Below are 23,347 nucleotides of genomic sequence, written 5' to 3' on the forward strand. Positions count from 1 at the left end.
TGTTATACAATCCAATTTAAAGAGATAAAATATTAGTTTTTGAGAATGGTGTTTTAAGTAATAGCTTGGGCTGGCCTTCAAAGAGTGTCCCTCATCTCATTCCTATTTCACCCATAAGCACTTCTAATGGGGGAGGTGGGGGTGAAAAGGGAGGTCATGGGATAGGTACAGGTATAAAACAGTGCTGTAGGGGTCAGAAATCAAATCCCTGAGGAATATCAAACAAGACAGACCTTCATACCCTTCAGCAGTTTTCAGGATTCAACCAGTGGTGACACAACATGTGGAAAGACAACAGAATTGGTAAGCATGCTGAATGGTGACATTTTTGATGGACATTGACATTTAAGATCCCATAGGGAAAAGCTCCCCCCCACACAAGCTTCTCCATCTCAAACCAAAAGTCAAGCACTGTTACTATTCTTCTGCTGCATATATTATTATTGTGGAGAAGCATTCATACATTGCACTGGTGTTGTTCGTTTTTAATATAAGTTTGTTCACTAACTGAAGGATGACAATCATAATAACACTGTTTTGATCTTTTCTTTTTATAGATACATCTGCTAAAATATCTGGAAGCAGTACTGTATCAAGGAGTGCAAGTCGCAGGAAAAGGACAAGTTTCTCAAAGGAACATGTTGAGCTTCTGCGTGTCACATTTGAGACAGATCCTTACCCAGGAATCAGTCTCAGAGAAAGTCTCTCCCAAACTACTGGACTGCCAGAGTCTCGCATACAGGTGGGTCACAGTGTCTTATAGCACGTTATGTACAATAGCACACTGAAATCACAAAAATTTCAAGTAGGGGAAATTCTCATCATTTACACACCCTCATGTCGTTCCAAACCTAAATGACTTTCTTTGTTATGTGGAACACTAAAGAATGTATTTTGAATTAATAATCCCAATTATCTTTATCCATATAATATTATCCATATGAAAGTCAGCGGGGTCTAAAACAACTTTTGGCCCCATTGATTTTCATTCTATGGACAAAAAAGCGAGGCATTTCTTCGAAATTTCATATTGTGTGTTCCATAGAAGAATGTCAGTCAGGATTGAAACAACATGAAAGTGAGTACATTTTTGGGTGAACTATTTCTTAATTTATGTAAATAAGCAAGCAACCCCTTTTTTCGTATCTCTTGCGCATGTACAAATTCACCAGCTACGCATAACAACAGGTGAAGGGATGTGCTAATAAGGCCTTATGTAAAAACATACTGTTTGCTGTCTGATACCACTATCAATATCTGACATGACGTAAGCGTCTTTGTGTTTATCTGCTGTTTCGTTTAGAGACCATACGGCCTGTAAACAATAGACATACCAGGCATAGATAACCATCCTGACTTTATGCCACCGTAGCTTAGTGTCATCTAAGAATGATTAACCTGAATAGACAAGGAAGCTCTTATCTGTATACACTAGATGGTTGAGTCTAATCTATCAACTGTATTCTTATGAAGCTGACCCTTTATATCTTGATGTCTCCATGTGCAATAGGTATGGTTCCAGAATAGGAGGGCTCGCACGTTGAAATGCAAGGGTGGAAAGAAACCGTTGTGGCAATCGGACTCTCCATTGCCAGCCTACGGTGCCACGCAGAATTCACCGGTGCAGGTACACTCTTCTAACAGGGAGGGCGGCAAGTCTGGTGCGGTCACTTCACCAACTGTGTACCCCGATCATATTAAGGAAGAGATGGAAAGGGATGGCCTTTATGGATGTGACACTCCATCTTCCATGTCTGTCAGTGATGATTCTGGCTACTGCACCCCTTCATACGGACACCATCAGGCCAGAGTCATGAACACTCATTGCAGCCCTCCTCTTCTAAGCCCAGGGCATCAGATGCCCTCTAACTGGGCTGCGAGGTATGACAGGAGGTCACCTATGAGCTCCACGTGGAGTTCATATAATCTCGATGCCTATGCCTGCAATGCAAGCTCCATCCAGAGCTATTTTTACTCTCCATCTGAAAAACACAACAGCCTTCAGCCACTGACCACTGTTACCCCAGACTCGGGTTGCTGGATGGGTGGTTTGGAGGGCACTCCTCCAGCTTCCAGCTATTTTCGTGTAGACAAACCAGTGGTTCCGAGGATTGACAGCCAACAGGAAAGCGGGATTCACCACTGGCCTCTGCCTGAGCTGCCGGCCCTGTCGCTGCAGGAGATCCTGGGAGAACTGCAAGGAGACTGGTGGCAGGGAGAAGGACAAAACAGCCACTCGTCTGAGGACAACCATGTGTATGGCTGAATTGTGCAATCTATTTATGACTTTTTATTCAATGTATTTATTGACTATAAGGATATGCCTAAATAATAATTTATTATTTATCTGATCTGGAAGAAACAACATGAGAGATTTCAGATGTTTTCAGACTAATTAAATGGGCGTTGATCTTATTTATCTTCATTTTTGCTATTTATTTAATAGACTCTGTTAAAGAATCATGCAGCTGTGTGTACAGACATCTTTATTGACTTTATGCACTTGCATGTAAATAAAGATGTTTTTTCCTAATGTTCTCTCAAATGTCCGATTTCATACAATTGTTCTGTATATATTGTTATTGCTTTTTGTACTTTTTCTTTAATGCATGGATTACCCCAATGCCAGAAAACCATGACAATCGTCAAATAACAAAGTGTTTCTGTCATCCATGAGGTGAAGTATTTGTGCTCGATACTGTCACTTTTCTGATCTGAATCAAAAACACTACTATTCAAAACCATTTGAAATGTTTCTGGTGTAATCTACCTGCAGCTGCTTTTACATCGTGAATAGTTTACTTTTCAATTCGTTTTTTATTTGTGAGTGTGGGGTTGGGGTGTTTTTAGAAACAGTGATGTAACAGGAAGAGGAGATAAGTGATTTGCATAAACTTGAAGGCCTTTGTCTGCTAGCAGCTCCTTTGATCAACCAACAGGAGAGATTGTTTTGAAGAAAGGTGGAACCAGCACTAATGGGTTTTGGTCCTGTAGTAGAAAGGCTGTCATGATCAAGACATATTTATTGTACTTTTGAATTCTATAAATACGAAAACTCTTGAACTCTACAAAACAACACGACCCGATAACAAAGTTGACAAGGTGCAAAGTAATCTCCATGGTTTCACATCTGGATTGCAGGAGTATGATGAAAAGCTGTTGATGTGCTTTCATGGTTCCCTGGTGGTAACTGAAATATGTCTCCTTTATCTGTTGGAGATGTCTCCACACTCTTTTTTCCTCTACTAGCCTGCCAACAGCATGTTCTCTTCCCATAGGAAGAAGCATTCCTGTCTCTCTCAGAACAAAATAAGTCACAGTGCAACCGGCCTGAGGCCAGGTGGAGTTTTTGGAGAGTAGAAGTATTTTCCAAAAGTCTGGTCAACAAGCATTAGCCTACAAACTTCACATTCTAACTCCTTACACAGTTTGCAGTGTGACTTGGCTTTGCCCCCCCTTGTGCTCACAATGCACAATACAGCAGGATGTTTGATTTTGGGATGTTTGGCATTTTTTCCTCAACATTTTCTTTGAAACAAAAAAAAAAGGAAAAAAAAGGAGGAAGTGGCGCTTGTAGTTATTTTGTTCGTCTTCGATCAAACGACATTGGATGTGACTCATACTGCTGCCAAGTACAGTTATTATTGCATGCATTAGCAAAGAGGTGTGTATTATATCTTCCTGAGCCCAAGCAATGGATTTTATTTTCTCTGAAGAGGACATTTTAGCAAATTTCTCAAACAATATACCTTATACCTGTAAAGGGCACATTTTTGCAGAGATACTTGGAGGTCTATCGATGACAACTCCCTCTCCTTGGTCTTTAAAAATGACTGAATGATCAAATATAGCACTCATATGGGTAATATGATAATATTTTGTAATTATAATTTAAATCTTATTAATTTTCAAATTGTTTGTCAGAAATCAACATCTCAGGAAAATGTTATGGAGTTTCAAATCAGAATTTGACTGGAAATCGATTTCATACGTGATCTCTTTAGAGGACACCAGGCATATCAGGCATTTTAAAGACACAAAAGTGAATAGGGAAAGAAATTATATCAATATTCTTATTAAAATATTTTTGCAATTATCACTCCCATTTTACATGTCTTTTTTCATTACATGTTGCCCAAAGAGCACAGTATTATGCAAATTAGATGCAGTGTATTGCATAGAATGAGAATGGCATTTATGTTTACACGCATATCGCATGAAGTAAAATGGTATATCAAATCATCTTTCATAACATAGTTGAGAATCATCTTTATACAAAGTTTGGATAAAAAGCTTGAAACCTGAAAATTGATTGTTGAATAATAAATAAATAAATAAATAAAAAAAACATTGTTTTTGCCTATTTATGTTTTTACATGTCTTTTAATTTTCTTAATAGCCTAAATGGGTGTTGTCTACAGAGGAAATTATAACATAGGAATAAAATATCTTTTTTCAAAAATGTCTTTATTCAATTTGTTTCTTATGCTCCAAACAATGTAATGACCATAACAAAACTAGAGAGAGAGAGAGAGAGAGAGAGAGAGAGAGAGAGAGAGAGAGAGAGAGAGAGAGAGAGAGAGAGAGAGAGAGAGAGAGAGAGAGAGAGAGAGAGAGAGAGGAGCACTAGCAAACCTTTTAATCCTTTAAACCCTTTGTATGGCAAGCCATTTGGACTTTTATTCATTCACAGGATATGAATCTTGATCTTGATATTAGCAATTCAGTAATTGTATTTTCACTAGTGAGATGTCACCATAGGCTGCCATTCAAATTCAATTGTTTATATTAGGAATTGAATTCTTGATATCAACAATTCAATTATTGATATCAACAATTAGCATTTATGATATCAACAATTTAATTGTTGATATCAACAATTAAATTCTTAATATCAATATAATTTCAGATATCTAAAATGGCTTTCTTACTAACAATCACATTCATGATATCAGAAATTAACTTTGTCACTACTGGCAATTGAATTTTTGATATCAAAAATATATTTTTTACTAGTAGCAATTAAATTGTTGATATCAAGAATTAGAGTTTTTACTAGTTGAAATTGAATTGTTGATATCAAGAATTAGCATTTGAACTAGTGAAACTTGAATTGTTGATATCAAGAATTAGCATTTTAACTAGTAAAAATGTAATTGTTGATATAACGAATTCATATCCTGTGAATGAATAAAAGTCAAAACGGCTTGCCATACCCTTGTCTCTTCCTGTTTACACAATTCATGACAGAGCAGCGGATGTGGCAGAATTACCCTGAACTTTAATTATTTTATATGTTTATAATTATATATAATTTATTGTTTAAACAGTATAAATAATATAAAATATAAAAACACTAGATATTTAGAAAACTGCCTACTTTATTAACCTTCATGCCAACACACACACACACACACACACACACACACACACACACACACACACACACACACACACACACACACACACACACACACACACACACACACACACACACACACACACACACACACACACACACACACACACACACACACACACACACACACACACACACACACACACACACACACACACACACACACACACACACACACACACACACACACACACACACACACACACACACACACACACACACACACACACACACACACACACACACACACACACACACACACACACACACACACACACACACACACACACACACACACACACACACACACACACACACACACACACACACACACACACACACACACACACACACACACACACACACACACACACACACACACACACACACACACACACACACACACACACACACACACACACACACACACACACACACACACACACACACACACACACACACACACACACACACACACACACACACACACACACACACACACACACACACACACACACACACACACACACACACACACACACACACACACACACACACACACACACACACACACACACACACACACACACACACACACACACACACACACACACACACACACACACACACACTATCTCTCTCTCTCTCTCTCTCTCTCTCTCTCTCTCTCTCTCTCTCTCTCTCTCTCAAATAAATGTTGATAAATATAAATAATGTAGGCCTATATTGGCTATGTGTATAATATATATATATATATATATATATATATATATATATATATATATATATATATATATATATATATATATATATATATATATATATATATATATATATATATATATATATATATATATATTATACACATAGCCAATATAGGCCTACATTATTTATATTTATCAACATTTATTTGAGAGAGAGAGAGAGAGAGAAAAATAATGTAGGCCTATATTGGCTATGTGTATAATATATATATATATATATATATATATATATATATATATATATATATATATATATATATATATATATATATATATATATATATATATATATATATATATATATATATATATAGCCTATATATATAAACAATATAAATAAAATCCTAGATTATTCTGTTCGAGTTTTTTACGTCGCTTTATTCAATATTAGCATATCTAATAAAATTAGATACCTGGTAAATAAATCGTGAAACAGATCTGGTAGGGTTTTTGAGTGATCATAACTCGGGTGTGTCTTTCTCACACTCACACAAAGTCTCGCATTCATGTGTGGGGTGGGTGTTAGACGAGTTTCTTTCTTTTTTTTGTCAAACTCTACCAGGCGGAGGCGTTGTGTGACATAAACAAAGAGGTGAGCGCTTTTAGATTACATATTATAACTGCTTATTTATTTACATATATTGCTTAACATTGAGTAAGTTTCTTGCCAATAAACCGCTCTACTTTGTGCGTTTAAATTGTAAATATTTTACGTAAGTTCTCGAGCGTTTCGTTTCACCCACAGCGCCCTCGCGCACTCTCCTCCCAAATAACGTTAAATAAATTAAACGGTGGCTGCGTTTTTACTAGTCGTTTTAAAGATTTTATATATCGGTATATTATTTATATATTGAGTTGTAATTGTGAGTAAATAGTTGGTTTTGACAAGTCGTGAGGGGATAAAGTTGGCTAGCTATGTTGAGATATCTAACGTTAGCTCTTAGCATTGTTCTTGTGTTTACCGCAGAAACAAAACAATGTTACATATATGATAGAATTATTGAACTACAGTGCTCCCTGAATTAACTTAGCAAAATCTCCTTAACTGAAACACCAGACATAAATGCCTTGGCAGCTGGTTTAAAAGTGTGAACTGACAACTTTGCTAATCAACTAGCCTCTTGGCTAACTACGTTAGTACGTTAAGAGGAAGAAGTATTTGGGAAGCGCTCGTGAGCCATCTTGTGAGTGTGTGTGTCGCTAATGATTTCTGATTACTGGACGCATATATTCCCTTATGAGTTGTCTCTGAAAAATATATTCCGTGGTCACATCTGATGTAATAATTAAAAGAAAACAAACATACACACGGAATTTTTAGCTGAAATATCATCAGTGGTTTTCCAATGATCTGTTTGCAGCTGTTGGTACCACTTGGCAGGTTATGCAAATAGGAATAATTATGATAACATAACACTTTAATCCGAGATGTTTAACCAGCTGTTTTTTAAATGGTTAGAAGTTTTGTCAGACATGTTTACAAATATTCTCATTTAGTTTTCTGTATACTGCAGATTAGTGACAGGCAAATGTTTTATTAATGTTTTTAATGTTTTATGAAGGGTTTCGTGGATTAAGCACTTTTTTAATGATCAAGATTTTTGGATGTGAATGTATTAGGCAGATGCAGGAATTAGCAAACATTTTTGTCTGCAGAACCCATTGACCTAAAATATTGGCTTGAAATACCCCCCTCAGTTAATAAGATTAATATTCAATCATTTAACAACACATTAAAATTTTAGCAGTTGATTAATGGTCACATAACATGCAGGTAAACACACACACACACACACACACACACACACACACACACACACACACACACACACACACACACACACACACACACACACACACACACACACACACACACATATATATATCCAAATCTGGGGCCTACAAGTCAAGAAAGTTAAGCATGTTAAATTTTACTGGAATTAAAAGTAATTTTTTATTTTTTTTATATATCTTTAACAACATTTAGTTAAAACTCCATCCAGCAAGGGAGGGTCTGCTTGCTTTAAAAAAAGGGAAGTTCTCTTTCTCTTTACTGTCATAACCGTAAGTGTACAACATTACAGACTCTTCCCAGTATTACTGGCAGCTGTTTAAGATGCGGGTGGATTTTGTTATGAAACTCTTGTGCAATTGATTAATCACGAGGATGTGATATAATTTGGGTACATTTATCCAGCTCAACATTAGTTTTAATACTTCTATGCGTCCCCACAGGCCTGGTTCCAGAATCAAATCACTGAGGGTGCTTCTGAAATTACTGAGGGTGCTCTAGTAAAGTGCAGATAGGCTAAGCAACAGCTCCACCATAGCAGTGTAAAGTGAGACGTTTATGATTATTTATCTTTTTTTTTTTTACCAATAATTGGAATTTCAAAAAATTTTTGCTTCAAACTGTCTATTAATCTATTAGTCTGCCTTTACATTGTTTTAAAGCGTTACTGGTATTTTAACATGTCATCTTCCTGAGAACCAGAAAAAAAGGTTTTGTGAATTGAGATTCCCCCCAACCCCCCCGGTCATTACATTGCTTGGAGCATTAAAAAAACAAATAGATTTTTTTTTAAATTCCTATGTTATATGCTAGATCCTCTGCTCTGTAGAGGACACCAGAACCCCTTTATTAAGAAAATTAAAAGACATGAATAGACAAACAATGGGATTTTTTGGGTAATAATACTTTATTAATGGGTGATAATATTTTCATAAGAATGTCTTATATTTCATAAGAATATCCAGACTTAAAACTGTGTATTTTGTCAGAGAAATTCGCTAAAATATAATGTCCACTACAGAGGCAAAACCTCTATTCTGGGTCTCATGAGGATATTTCTGTCTCGTGCAGAGTGGCATTGATATTTAGATGTCACTTCCGAAACTTTGCTGCATGCGATTGGCCGTCGGTCCTATTAGCAACAATAGTTTTATTCAATAAATGTTATAGACTGTAGCCTCGAAAGCGAGCCACGATCGCTATGATCACTAAAATGCTGTTGCTTTGTCAGTTCATCGCGATCTCACAAATTTGTCAACAATAAATCTCTTGCTCACATCGTGTCTTGACTTTGTTAATGAGAGGTTTCGCAGAAACTGGCGTTTTGAGCGGTGAGATTCTGATCGCGTTCAAGAGAGCAACAACTATATTTGTAATTGGCTACATTACTCACTGCTGCAAAAACATGCTGTAAATAGATGCATGTGACGCTCTCCAGAGCTCGGACACAAATGTGCAAATCTGTTTCGCCAATATTATTACAGTATCAACTGAGGGTGCTTTTGCTTGCGTTTGTGGGTGCTTAGCAGAACCGTAGAACCGGGCCTGCGTCCCCATGTATTTCAACTTTTGTTAATGCACATTTTAAATTGACAATATATAATACAGATCTTTAGATGTTTTAATGTGGTAATCTCAAATGTCCTTTCCTTTATGCTACAGAAGAAGATGCACTATTACAGGTATGAAAATGCAGAGGTCAGCTGTTGCTACAAATACCTCATGTTCAGCTATAACATTATCTTTTGGGTAAGTTGATGACAAATGTTTTATTTTACCGTAAACGCATGCACAATCACACCATCTGCAAATCATGTTTAAATGGCCACCCTTCCTGTTCGGACATTAGATAACGTCCAGTACTCTGTCTACCCTGCCTATCTTTTATGCCACTCTTGCTCAGATAACATGATCTGCCGACGAGCCCCACATTTCATGTTTATTTGTTCCACTTAGTTTTACACCGTGTGCACAGATGTTTCACGCTTTCTGACTGCATTTTCATCACGGCATGTTAACACCCACAGCTGAACCTTTATATATCAGGAGAAAAAGTCAGCGAGCCTAATGACGCCAGGTTTCCATGTTTAGGTCAACAGGAAACCGATTTACGCTGACATACTATTGCGATATTTTGTGGTGTCCTGTATAAGGAAACCCGGGAGGAGTTTTAGAGTTCATACCAGATAACAGCTTCTAACCCGTCTTCCTGTTTTCAGTATTAAACATGGCCCCTGAGAAACAAGTTTTGTTATTCCTGCACACTGTGTTATGAATGTTTCATGCCCTGTTTTAGATATGAATTATTATAAGTGTAAGTCTTTATTTTCCATACTTTTGAATAAAGATGAATAATTTGTATATTTAGCATGTTCATACATTTATACACTTCCTTTCAAAAGTTTGGGGTCAGGTCAGTAAGATTTTTTCTTTTAAAGTTAATATATTTATTAAAGAGGACGTAATAATTTGATCAGAAGTGACAGTAAAAACATTTGAGCTATAATGTTACAAAATTCTATAAAACAAGTGCAGTTCTTTTGAATTTTATGTTAATCAAGAATAAATAGAAAAAAAGTTTCCACAAGTATGCTAAGCAAACCATGCTTCACCAAATCAGCAAATTAGAATTATTTCTGATGGATCATGTGACACTGAAGACCGGAGTAATGAAGCTGAAAATTCAGCTTTGCCATCACATGAATAAATTACATTTTAAAATGTATTAAAATGAAAATTATAAAAAAAGTTATTTTAAACTGTAATAATGTTACAATATTTCCTATATTGAAATTTTGTACAGACTGTATTTTTGATCAAATAAAATAAATGCAGCCTTGGTGAGTAAGAGACTTTTTTTTTTTTTTCAAAAACACTAAAATAATCTTACCGACCCATAACTTTTGAACTGTGTATTTTTTAAAATTCCAAGTAGAAGTGTCTTGTTGCTTAGTGTTCTAGACTAGTCACATTTAGTCACAGTAATGCAACATATGTTATAACCACACATAGACTAGTCACATTTAGTCACAGTAATGCAACATATGTTATAACCACAACTTAGGCCCTGGCCCAAATGGCACCCTAAACCCACACAGTCTTCCTACAAGTCCGCACTTTCATGACGTAACAACGCTTTGACTGTCGGGAAGAGGTCAGCTGCGGAGCAGGCTCGGCAAAAGTGCATATTGGATAGCGACCGGCTGTATCGACCGGCTGTATAGGGCTGTCAAAATGGCTGGAAAGCTAAATTTGAAATTCTTTCTTAAATAGTAGCAAAATTCGAATTATATTCAAATTCTGAAGGCAATACTTAAAGGATTAGTTCACTTTCAAATAAACTTTTGCTTATAATTTACTCACCCCCTTGTCATCCAAGATATCCATGTCTTTCTGTCTTCAGTCGAAAAGAAATGAAGATTTTTGATCAAAAGATTTCAGGATATTTCTCCATATAATGGAAGTCAATAGCCTCCAAACGGTTCAAGGTCCAAATGAGAGGTTCAGTACAGCTTCAAAAGGGCTTTAAACCACATCAAACGGTACCAGACGATCAATAAGGGTCTTATCTAGCGAAACGATCGGTCATTTTTTAAAAAATAAAAAAAGTTTAAGTTTTATAAGCACAAATGCTCGCCTTGCTCTGTTCAGTGATGCGCGCTCGTGACGTCACGTAATACACAATTACGTTGAAAAGGTCACGCTAGACGCAGGCGGAAGTACCGAGTCAGTGTTTAAAAATGAGCGGAAGGAGGACCGTATCCACATATTCAAACGTCTTTGCGCCTGCGTCTAGCGTGACCTTTTCAACGTAATTGACCTATCGGTAAGCCCCGCCCCCCTTAGTTACTGTTGCTAACTCGGACAAACAAATGGAGTTGCTATATCTTACAATGTACAGCTGTCAGTGTGAAAACCTTATCCCAAAATGTTTTTGGACACAGATTGTAGCGTATATCCCGTTCGAATGATGGCCAAACTTAACTGATGGTTTATTAAGTTTATTGCATTGTTATTCACTCCAAAAAATCATCGTAAGAGCTGAACAAACAAAGCATAAGAAGTGCGCATTAACGTCTCATTCACAAACTATCTCTCTCCGTTGCATTACCATTAACATACACAGCAAATTACACAAAAACACTCAAACAACTAACAGTAAACATACATATACGCAGACCATATGCCTTTTCGGGGGTGCAGTTAATAACTGGTAAACTTTGTATCTGCAAAACAACTCAGATAAACTGCGTTCGAGCTCTTCCTTTCGTTACCCGGAGACTATAATACCCATCAAAATAGGAGTCCTCCTTAGTAGGACAGATAATGTAGACCGTAAACATATCTAAAGTGAAATTAATTTACATATAACCAGTTTAATATGGAGAGGCACTGAAATGTAGACCTTCGTGTTTTTGACCTACAGTGTTAACGTTACATGACGTGAGAACAGTTAACGTTAGTTATTTCGGTTTGTATGTTAGCAGGGACTTTAATCGTAACTTAACGAGAGTATGACAAACAGAAAATCCTCTCAGGATACCTGGAATCAGTGTTACAGTACCTCAGGCACTACGTTTTAGCATTTTTGTAGCATAAACACCATCAAACCGATGAGAGCTTCGGATTTTCCAATGCATCTCTATGGCGCTGACACCTAAAGATGTCCGAGTTCCGGTCCCAGCGCAACTGATACTCAACTGCAATTGGCTCATCTGCGTTCGAGGGGAGGGGCTTACCGATAGGTCAATTGCGTTTTACGTGACGTCACGTGCGCGCATCAATGAACAGAGCAAGGCGAGCATTTGTGCTTATAAAACTTAAACTTTATTTATTTAAAAAAAAAAGACAGATCGTTTCGCTAGATAAGACCCTTACTGATCGTCTGGTACCATTTGATGTGGTTTAAAGCTCTTTTGAAGCTGTACTGAACCTCTCATTTGGACCTTGAACCGCTTGGAGGCTATTGACTTCCATTATATGGAGAAATATCCTGAAATCTTTTTATCAAAAATCTTCATTTCTTTTCGACTGAAGACAGAAAGACATGGATATCTTGGATGACAAGGGGGTGAGTAAATGATAAGCAAAAGTTTATTTGAAAGTGAACTAATCCTTTAATGTTAGAGGGAAAAAGTACTGTATTGTCTCCTATGCCCACAAGGGGGCGCAAGCTAGCCCAACAAGCAAATGTAAACCAATCCAAATCAAGCATCACATCTTTTATTGAAATTACACTTTTTAAAGTGCATTAACTTTTTTAAACAATTGTTATTAAATAAAATATAATTGCATTAATGAGCATGTAAGGAAAATAAAACTGCAAGTGCATCAGTAACCTGAGAAAACATGCTTCAACGGACAACGTAATGTGAACACAAAATAGCAAACTGACATTCAGAAACATTCCATTCACTAAACATCTACATATTGTTAGTCAAAAACACCTTGACCTGCAGCGAGTGCTGAGTGTTTTTTGCTGAAGTATGTCTTTATTATACTGCATGATTTTTTGCCACCAACTGAGAGGATTTTCGTCAGCAGGTAACTTAGCGTATCTTCTTTTTCATTTATATCCATCTCATGCTCCAAAGCCCTTTTTGCATTCTTCTGCACTGCTCTGTGTCTGACTGTATAAGCCATCGAACAGGTTGCCCATTTTCTCTGACTCTGAGTCCTTACTCTTTTTTTCCCCGCCTTTTTTCAAATTAACAACACAGCCGCACTGCGCTGTACTGGATAAACAAACCGCGTCAGTTACGTCATCATCATGTCTCGCGTGCCTCTAAAAAATTGAAAGCAGCCTTCTGAGACCTAAAATGACAAATGGGACACCCTACGGTCTCGTGGACTTAAAGGGTTAGTTCACCCAAAAATGAAAATTCTGTCATTAATTACTTACCCTCATGTCGTTCGACACCTGTAAGACCTCCGTTCATCTTCGGAACAGAAATGAAGATATTTTAGTTGAAATCTGATGGCTCTGAAAGGCCTCCATTGGCACAATGGCACGGTTCACTCTCAAGACCCTTAAAAGGTTCTAAAGACGTCGTTACAAAGTCCATCTCACTACAGTGGTTCTAAAATAACTTCATGAACCGGCGATAATAGTTTTTGTGCGCAAAAAAACCCTAAATAACGACTTGCATAGTGATGACAATTTCAAAACAAGGCATCAAGAAGCTTCGAAGCGTTATGAATCAGTGAGCCGATTCATGATTCGAATCGCGTGTCAAACCGCCAAACTGCTGAAATTTGGCAATTCAAACCGCTGAATCGGCTCACTGATTCATAACGCTTGTGAACCGTGCCATTGTGCCAATGGAGGCCTTTCAGAGCCATCAGATTTCAACTAAAATATCTTCATTTGTGTCTGAAGATGAACGGAGGTCTTACGGGTGTCGAACGACATGAGGGTGAGTAATTATTGACAGAATTTTCATTTTTGGGTGAACTAACCCTTTAACGAACACACGCACGTGGCAGCCATTGAAAGTCCACAAGACCGAAAGTGCATATGAAGTGTGCCATTTGGGACAGGGCCTTAGTCATTGCAGGTTTTTGCTTTGTTTGAACTTGACTACTCTGATGCAACATGTCTTAATGTCTCCTAAACCTCTTCTGCTTTTCAGTTAGCTGGAACAGCATTCATTGCAATTGGCTTCTGGGCCTGGAGTGAAAAGGTGAGTAAGTCTGTGACATTTCCTTTATCTACTCTTTTAAGGGTGTGTTCACACTTGTAGTTCAGTTTCCTTGGTTAAGAAAATAATACATTTTGTCCTGGTTCGCTTGGCGTTCACACTGTCATTTTTAATAGAAGATGAAGATGCCTAACCCCCCCCCCCCCCCCCCCCCCCAAAAAAAATTATGACGTATATTTTGTGCTGGAACATCCAAAAAAATGCTGGGTGTTGCACTGAATGCTGTATGTGCACACGTGATGGAGCTGACAACTCGTGAAGAGCTTATAAAATGTGTAAAGGAGTCAAAACAGTGTCAGAAATCCCTTCGTCTCACACACAGTAGGTTCGGATGGCAATGTTCACTGTTCACACTTATTCAAACTAACCAGAGAGAACAGAGCAATCGCACCAGAGTTTGCTTTAACCAAACCAAATCTGCCAAGTGTGAACACATCTGAAAATCACTCAAAAAAACTTTTTCTACTCTGTACTACGGTTTCTACTTGATTTTCTAAAAATGAGTTGTGGCTGTAAATGTGTTTTTAGTGGCTCAGGGAAAAACAAATAGTAAAAATATTTTGTTCCTTGATTTGCCCCCAGGGTGTTTTATCAGATCTGACGCAAGTCACACGTCTACATGGTTTTGACCCAGTTTGGGGGGTGCTTGTTGTGGGCACAGTCACTTTCGTTTTGGGATTTGCTGGGTGTGTCGGAGCACTCCGAGAAAACATCTGCCTCCTTAAATTTGTAAGTTTTCATCCTTTCGATGTGATACGGAGATGCCATCACATATGCTGGTCAGTTTTGCATGCCTTGCAGTGCCTGACCTGTACAAGTTAGGAACTTTATGATGTGTTGAATGTAATTACTTCTCAGACATAAAAATTTACAAATTGTATTTACACTGTCAAATGCTGCTCTTTGAATTACCTTGATTCTTGACTTTTTCCTTTCAGTTCTCTGGAGTCATTGGCTTCATCTTCTTCCTGGAGCTGACGGCTGCAGTGTTAGCATTTGTGTTCCAGGGCCAAGTTAGGGAGTGGATCAACGAATTCTTCTTGGCCAATGTGAAGGCCTACAGGGAAGACATTGACCTGCAGAATCTGATCGACTCTCTCCAGAAGCTGGTAAATCTGAGAGAGTTTTTAAATATATACCGATTCTCTTTCTGTTTACCAGTCCTTCCAGAAAAATGCGGCTTTTTTTTGTGATTGTTGCGGGCAAAAATCCTTGATTATGCGGCACGTTTTCTTAAAAAATGCGATGAAAAATGCGGGATATTTATGCAATTTTATGCGATAAAATTGCGGGAACTTGCAAAAACTGCGGTTTGATGAGAGAGAAAAAAAGCACTACATCACAGAAAGTGCTGGAATATTTAAGTTCTCATCTTGTTTTATTGAAGACCTTAATAATGGCTCAAATTTACAAAACATTTAGTCAATCAAGTTCTGTAGCTTTACAAAAGGAATATGCTACAACTTCTGAAAAAATTAATAAATAACTTCCTGTTTTACAGATGTCGCTTTACAAAACAGACATTTGAGTGCTTCCAATGCACAAAGTGCAATCTCTTAAAGGGTTAGTTCACCTAAAAATGAAAATTCTGTCATTAATGACTTCCCTTTATGTTGTTGGACACAAATTAAGATATTTTAGTTGAATTCCGATGGCTCAGAAAGGCCTCCATTGGCACAATGTACACTCTCAAGACCCATAAAAGGTAGCCTACTAAAGACGTCGTTACAAAGTCCATCTCACTACAGTGGTTCTACAATAACTTTATGAAGCGACGATAATAGTTATTGTGTGCAAAAAAAACTAAATAACGACTTATATAGTGATGATTTCAAAACACAGCATCATGATGCTATGAATCAGAGTCGATTCATGATTCGGATCGCGTGTCAAACTGCTGAAATACGTGACTTTGGCAATCCAACCCGCTGAATCGACTCATTGATTCATAACGCTTCAAACCGCTGAATCAACTCATTGATTCATAACGCTTCAAACCGCTGAATCGACTCATTGATTCATAACGCTTCAAAGCTTCATGATGCTGTGTTTTGAAATCAGTCAGCACACAGGGAAACTGCTTTGCTCTTTTGCTGTTATTTTTGTTGGCCAATGGGAGTTTGTGCTTCATCATGGTTTCACCGGTATCTATGGTTTCTCCACGGGGTTTGAAGCTTTTCGATGACGTTCGCGTCGGGTAATCACGTCACTTCAAAACGTTCCCATGGCAATAGGCGGAAATGGCGGCTCTTGTGTGAAGTAAACGAAAATTTTTCAACTTTCTGCTAATATATATGACTTTTTTTGCAACGAAAATGCGGGGATTATGAAATCATGATAGCCCCGCATATTTTGCACGCGGAAATAGGCAATTTATGCGGCGAAAGTGCGGCGTATTTGAAAAAATGCGGCCCCCGCATGAATATGCGGACTTTGGCTGATTATGCGTTAAATCACGCGATCGCATAATCGCGTTTTTCTGGAGGGACTGGTTTACTCAACATGCCAACCACCACATACATAGTAGAGGTGAAACTGTTAAAAACAAACTTTATGCTTCGCTATTCACTCTTCTGTGTCTTTTCGCCAATTCTTGTTTAATTAATGAATCAATGCTAAATTAACAAGCATTGTTTAACCTGAACAAAACCATAAACTGTTAATTTTATATAATTTTAGTATATATAAATACATACTCATTCATGTATATATTTAAGAAATATTTATATGTATATACTGTATATATATTTTGTATATAAATATAACACAATTTTTCTTAATTATTTACATGCATGTGTGTGTATTTATCTTTACATAATAATTATACACAGTACACACACACACACACATTATGTAAACACAAACTTTTATTTTGGATGCAATTAATCGCGATTAATTGATTTGACAGCACTACTTTGTTTTGAATTTATATCTGTTTTCACAAATAAATGTTTTGCATTTTAAATTATTATTGATGTAATTTGGGGAATTATAGCACTGTGCTTACTCACCTTGCCTGTTGCAGGGTTTGATTAAAATGTCCTGAACATACGTTTTGTTTTATTCACAGAATCATTGCTGTGGAGCTAAAGACCCCAACGACTGGAACCTGAATGTGTATTTTAACTGCTCACAGAGTCACCACAGCAGAGAGAAATGTGGAGTGCCCTTTTCCTGCTGCATCAGCGACCCTGCTGTAGGTTCCTCTCTCCTTCACAGCAGCCCTCCACAGACAAAAAGAGATCTTTTCATCCTAAAAAATACTTTTTAAAAGAACACATTGTGCTTTCAAGTCGAAGGCCAAACACGTTGAAGACTTTCTTTGCTTGTTGTAGCCTTGAAATGCTTTAAGTTCAACCTCATGTCATTCCAAACCCATATGTCTTTGTTTGAGAAATTTTGCGGAATGTACTTTGTAATTGCATGGATCAACCAATACATTATTCCAAATTCCATGGAACAAAAAAAAGTTATGTGGATTTGGAACAACATGATGGTGAACTGAAAACTGTTTCTCCCAAAATTGTTTTATTTATTTATTTATTTGTGCATCAAGCCAATCTGCCAACTTGGTTACTATCCTATCCTATCTACTCTACCTCTATTTTTTTTGTAAACATGACATTCTCCTTTATTTGCAACTAATTTAATTCACTTTCATTGTGTTTTATTTGTGTTTAGGATACTGAATAGGGGTGTGACAATACACTTAGCTCATGAGACGAGACAATACACTATATTGGGTTTACGAGAATTAGACAAGACTATATTTTTAAGAAACACTATATTTAAGAAATCTTCAATGACAAAATATGTGTGTAAAAACTCTTATTCGACTGAAAGTCACACAATGCAGAAACAATGCAGGTGCTTTTTATTTATCATTTAACTAATCTAGGGGTGTCACTAATGGTTATGGTAATCGAGTAATCAGTCTATTATTTGATGATTTAATTAAGAAATCAGATAATATTTTTTTTGTTGAGAATAGTCATTATAGTGACTTAAAATACATATATAATAACAATGAGGCAATAATAATTGGTTTAAATAAATTATCAAAAGCAAGTCATTTTATGGTTTTATTGATCAACACTATTATAATACGTAATGTATTATACATAATATTATAAACAATCAACTTATGTACATTATAACAAATGCCTGCAGAGTGGGCCAATGGCCGTTTTAATTGTTGTTTTTGCACTTTACAGCATGACCAAATCATTGTTTAATATTGGCCAAACAACATTTAATTTTCAATATTTGGCCACTTCTTTACGATAGAAATGCTATAACTACTGTAATTTCATGAACAAGAACATATGGACATCAAAACTTGCTAACTCAGAGCGAGGGTTTTACCTTTTATTTTGAAATCGCAATGAACAACAGTTTGCATATTTAGAAACATACTGATGTATTCTCCTGTGTTAGTTTAGGTTTATAAATGATAGCACTATGCTATGCTATATTATGATTAGTTTTAATATATCCTGGAACCACTTCCAGTTAAATTGAGGATTATTTTAAAATCGAGCACTTGAATTTAATCGAGGAATTGTGACAGCCCTACTCTAATCATCTTGTAATGAATGTCACTTGAGTTCTACTTTCTGGGTATGAAATATAATATGCAGTAAAAGACAGAACAATATAATGTAACTGGTTTTGCCACTAACTCAACTCTGTCATTTTGATACCACGAGACAGCTTTTCACCTCGACGAGAAATATCGTCACATATTAATATTGCAACGAGATCTCGACACACCCCTAATACTCACCCTAAAGCCTTTTCTCCTAGGCACAGGTTATGTCTGGTTTAGATTACTTAATGCATGGTCATTTTCTTCTATTCTAAATTATTTTACAGTAATTATAGGCCTCATTTTCATGAACATGTGACTTCTCTTTACAGGATACAGTGTTGAACACGCAGTGTGGGTATGATGTTAGATCAACTGGCTCATCGGTGAGTGCATATTATACAGTTGTACTAGCATTTTATTCTTTACCATTGTTGACAAAAGTTCTGCCTTAATACACGTTTTCCAAATAATATTTAAGTAGTACAATGTGTTCTTGCTACAGAAAGTGGAATAAATGAAAACAGTTTTCAGCTTGCGTGTACAAGAAAATATAGTAAAAGTTTCTGAAATTAAAGTTTTTTTTTTTTTTTTAATTAGAGTCTTTATGACGCCATTCTGCTGGCAGCACCCTTATCAGTCTGTTTGAAAATTACATTTTCACAAATGAGGCATCTCCACTCGCAATCATTCTCTTTCTGTTCCCCCTGATCGAGAAATTGCAATTGGGAGAGCAGAATATCGCCACTCTGTATATTATAATGTGTAACACAGGGCAGTTGCTGTTATGTAGTTGTAATAAAATACTTTTTAACTAATTGCGTCAATTTTATTGTCATTTAATGTCACTTATTTGTGAATAAACATAACACAGTGTTTTATTTTTCAGGCTCAATGGGGCAACACCATTTATGTCAAAGGATGCATGATGGCTTTAGAGGAGTGGCTTCCACGCAATCTGTACATTGTTGCTGGAGTCTTCATCGTCATATCATTGCTACAGGTATTGGATGTGCTTGAAAAAACCCATACTGCATGGAAAATATGTTTTACAGCTAGATGTCACCCTCAGCACTTTTATTTTCACAGAGCAACCAAAAGTCTTTAAAAAAACACACAAAACAAATGGAATTTCAGATTCTGTCATAAGAATGAATGCAAATTGTAGGCCCTGAAAAGAAATACCCTTCTGCATGTGGTATGTCTTTTTAAAACTCAATTTTGAAGTGAATCTGAATCTAATGTTGTGTCTTGTCACTTTGCTATTAGATGGTGGGAATCTTCTTGGCAAGGACGCTGATTGGAGACATAGAAAAAGTCAAGTTCAATTATTACTGAGCTTATGTAACTGGAAGCGAGCGAAGGTCAATGTATGGAATAATATGTGGACCTCCAGTTATTCTTCTGCATCTTTTTTGTGGAGGTCAAGAACATTTGTGGAGAAGAGGACTCTGGACCATTCACTTGGGCCACCTTTTCAGCATTTCTGAAGACCACATATTGAATACGCAGCTGCCTAAGTTCATTTGGATACTGTCACATATGTGCCTTCTCTCTTCTTCAAGTTTACCTCCAGCAGCCCACTCCCATTGTATTTTTCTTTTATAGGACTACCATTAACGTTTGTAATTTTGGGACCACTATTAACCAAGCTTGATATACATACTGGCCACAGGGCGGGACCATTACCTATAAACTAACCTGAAATGTCATTTTAATCATGAGAAGAACCAGACTAGTCAATCTGTATGTCCTCTTACACACTCCAAAATCTTATGTGTACTCTTTTTAAATAATTGGTTCAAAAGCACAAACTGTAATGTCTTTTTGAAGCATATTTTTTTTCTTAGATAACATGCTAATAGCCTCACATAGTAAGAAGTTTAATGAACGAAGTCAAAGAACAATTGTAAAGCAGTTTTAACTGCAGTAAATACGTATCCCTTTTCATAGTTAATTGAGTTTAGTTATTTTTGCAACTATTCATATTTATGCAGACAGAAGGTCTGCATTTAATGTGAACCGCAGAAGACATATATCAACATCTGACCAGACTCACATGCAAACTTTTTGAAAATGCAGTTGGGTAGAAATCAAATTCCAGTGAGTCTAGAAAAGAATGGAGCTGATCTTCTCTTACATCGTACAGGTTAGATGCATCAGTATGCACCCTATATTTCTACTCATTTATGCTATTATTTTTCTATTCTCTTAATGATAATTTTATCTGATTGTCTCGCATTTGAATTTGATAACTATCTACTGGACATTTGCAGACCTTTAGGAGTCACTGGAGTTTGATGGAAATCACCATATGGTTTCTAATACTGATGTCAACATTGCCTTTGAGATGCCAACACTTACCTCCTCTTTTCTATTCTTACCTGGTGACTTTAAACAAAGAAAATCAGGTTGTGCCTTATCTCTCTCATTGAAGGTTTCATAAAATGTATTGTACCATGTGTTAGCTGGTTAGAGTTTTTTTGGGGCGTCGATCATTACACATCAAATAATATTTATTACTTGAGACAAACTACTTAGAATCCACATTACATTAACAGTCTTCACGCTTGAATTAGCCATAACACAATATGCACTCTGACATAAATGTAAACATCTGCCTGCCTACTCTTTTCTATAGCCCAAAGACTTTTACTGCTAGCTTTCCTTTTTACAGTTCTATATAGTTTACTTGTATAATATGACCTCTGAAATTCTCATCAATGCAAAATGAAATTGTAAAAAAAGCGTTAATCCTTTCAATTTAGAGTGCACTATTTTGTCCCTTTTTTGGAGTGTCTGCCACTGTGTAGTGTTAAAGCTTGTTAGAGTATTTACTAAAATGCAGTAGTTTCTCTTATACTGCAAGAGCCTCCTTTGTAATGAAGGGATGTTTTTTTTTGTTGGATTTATGTCACTTATTTTTTGAATGTGTGTTGTCTTTGTAAATATTTTCAAAATTCTTTTCATCGTTTTTATATTCAATAAAAAGTTTGACGTTAGTTATCAGCCAAATTGCTGTTTGTCTTTTTAAAAAAATATGGTGGTTGAGGAAGTTCATACCAACTTTAGTGAAGGGGGTGGATTTACAATCCCTCTCATTGCATTATATAATGAATTGGAAATCACAGTTTTCTTAAAACCAGATCTATTCTGGTATTTATGTTGCAGGCAATGTCTGTATTTGGTATCTGAGAGGTGACTGAGGTTCTGACCCATTAATGCAGTAGCACAACGAATTTGAGGTGTTGACTTGGCCTCCAAATTCCTCAGATCTCAATCCAATCGAGCATCTGTGGGTTATGCTGAACAAACAAGTCCGATCTATGGCCCACCTCGCAACTTATTGGACTTAAAGGATCAGCTGCTAACATTTTGGTGCCAGATACCACAGCACACCTTCAGGGGTCTAGTGGAGTCCATGCCTCGACGGGTCAGGGCTGTTTTGGCAGCAAAAGGGGGACCAACACAATGCCTGATCGGTGTATATATTGAGATCTGGGGAATTTGGAGGCCAAGTCAACACCTCAAACTTCTTGTTGTGCTCCTGAAACCATTCCTGAACCATTTTCTTTGTGGCAGGACGCATCATCCTGCTGAAAGAGGCCAGAGCTACCAGGGAATACCGTTTCCATGAAAGGATGTGCATAATAATATATTTTATTTATATAGCGCCTTTCCCAAGATCTAGGTCGCCATACAAGAAAATAACACATACACAGCATCAATATAGAACATGGATTTTAATTCATTAATTTGTTACATTTATATAGCGTTTTCTAGGCACTCAAAGCGCTTTACATAGAAGGGGGGAATCTCCTCAACCACCACCAATGTGCAGCATTCACCTGGATGATGTGACGGCAGCCATATTGCGCCAGTACGCCCACCACACACCAGCTGATTTGTGGAGAGGAGACTGAGGGATGATACCAATCGTATATATATGGGGATGATTAGGAGGCCATGATGGACAGGGGCCAATGGGCAAATTTGGCCAGGATGCCGGGGTTACTCTTTATCGAAGGACATCCTGGGATTTTTAATGACCACAGAGAGTCAGGACCAGGACGGGATATACAA

The 23,347-nt window shown here is 36.9% G+C and overlaps 2 protein-coding genes across 4 annotated transcripts; both read left to right on the forward strand.

Moving 5' to 3' along the window:
• Positions 1-281: 281 nt before the first annotated feature.
• On the forward strand, positions 282-2,266 carry mxtx1 (mix-type homeobox gene 1; the record flags this gene model as incomplete). The annotated part of the gene is made up of 3 exons (XM_079842270.1): positions 282-303; positions 558-742; positions 1,511-2,266. 3 exons carry the CDS (start codon positions 282-284, stop codon positions 2,264-2,266), a joined length of 963 nt encoding a protein of 320 aa, XP_079698396.1.
• Positions 2,267-6,639: 4,373 nt separating this feature from the next.
• Positions 6,640-22,273, forward strand: tspan14 (tetraspanin 14; the record flags this gene model as incomplete). 3 transcript variants are annotated; one of them, XM_079841993.1, is made up of 10 exons in its annotated part: positions 6,672-6,775; positions 8,419-8,522; positions 9,638-9,724; positions 14,608-14,658; positions 15,259-15,405; positions 15,615-15,785; positions 17,747-17,872; positions 19,597-19,650; positions 20,154-20,267; positions 20,534-22,273. In XM_079841993.1, 8 exons carry the CDS (start codon positions 9,644-9,646, stop codon positions 20,600-20,602), a joined length of 813 nt encoding a protein of 270 aa, XP_079698119.1. In that variant the 3' UTR covers positions 20,603-22,273. The 3 variants fall into 3 exon arrangements, with proteins under 3 accessions (XP_079698118.1, XP_079698119.1, XP_079698117.1); XM_079841992.1 differs by lacking the exon at positions 8,419-8,522 and having other exon boundaries at positions 6,640-6,775; XM_079841991.1 differs by lacking the exons at positions 6,672-6,775; positions 8,419-8,522 and having other exon boundaries at positions 9,629-9,724.
• Between the last annotated feature and the right edge of the window lie 1,074 nt (positions 22,274-23,347).

Source organism: Gobio gobio, assembly GCF_949357685.1.
Source record: "Gobio gobio genome assembly, chromosome: 18".
NCBI classification, from domain to species: Eukaryota; Metazoa; Chordata; class Actinopteri; order Cypriniformes; family Gobionidae; genus Gobio; species Gobio gobio.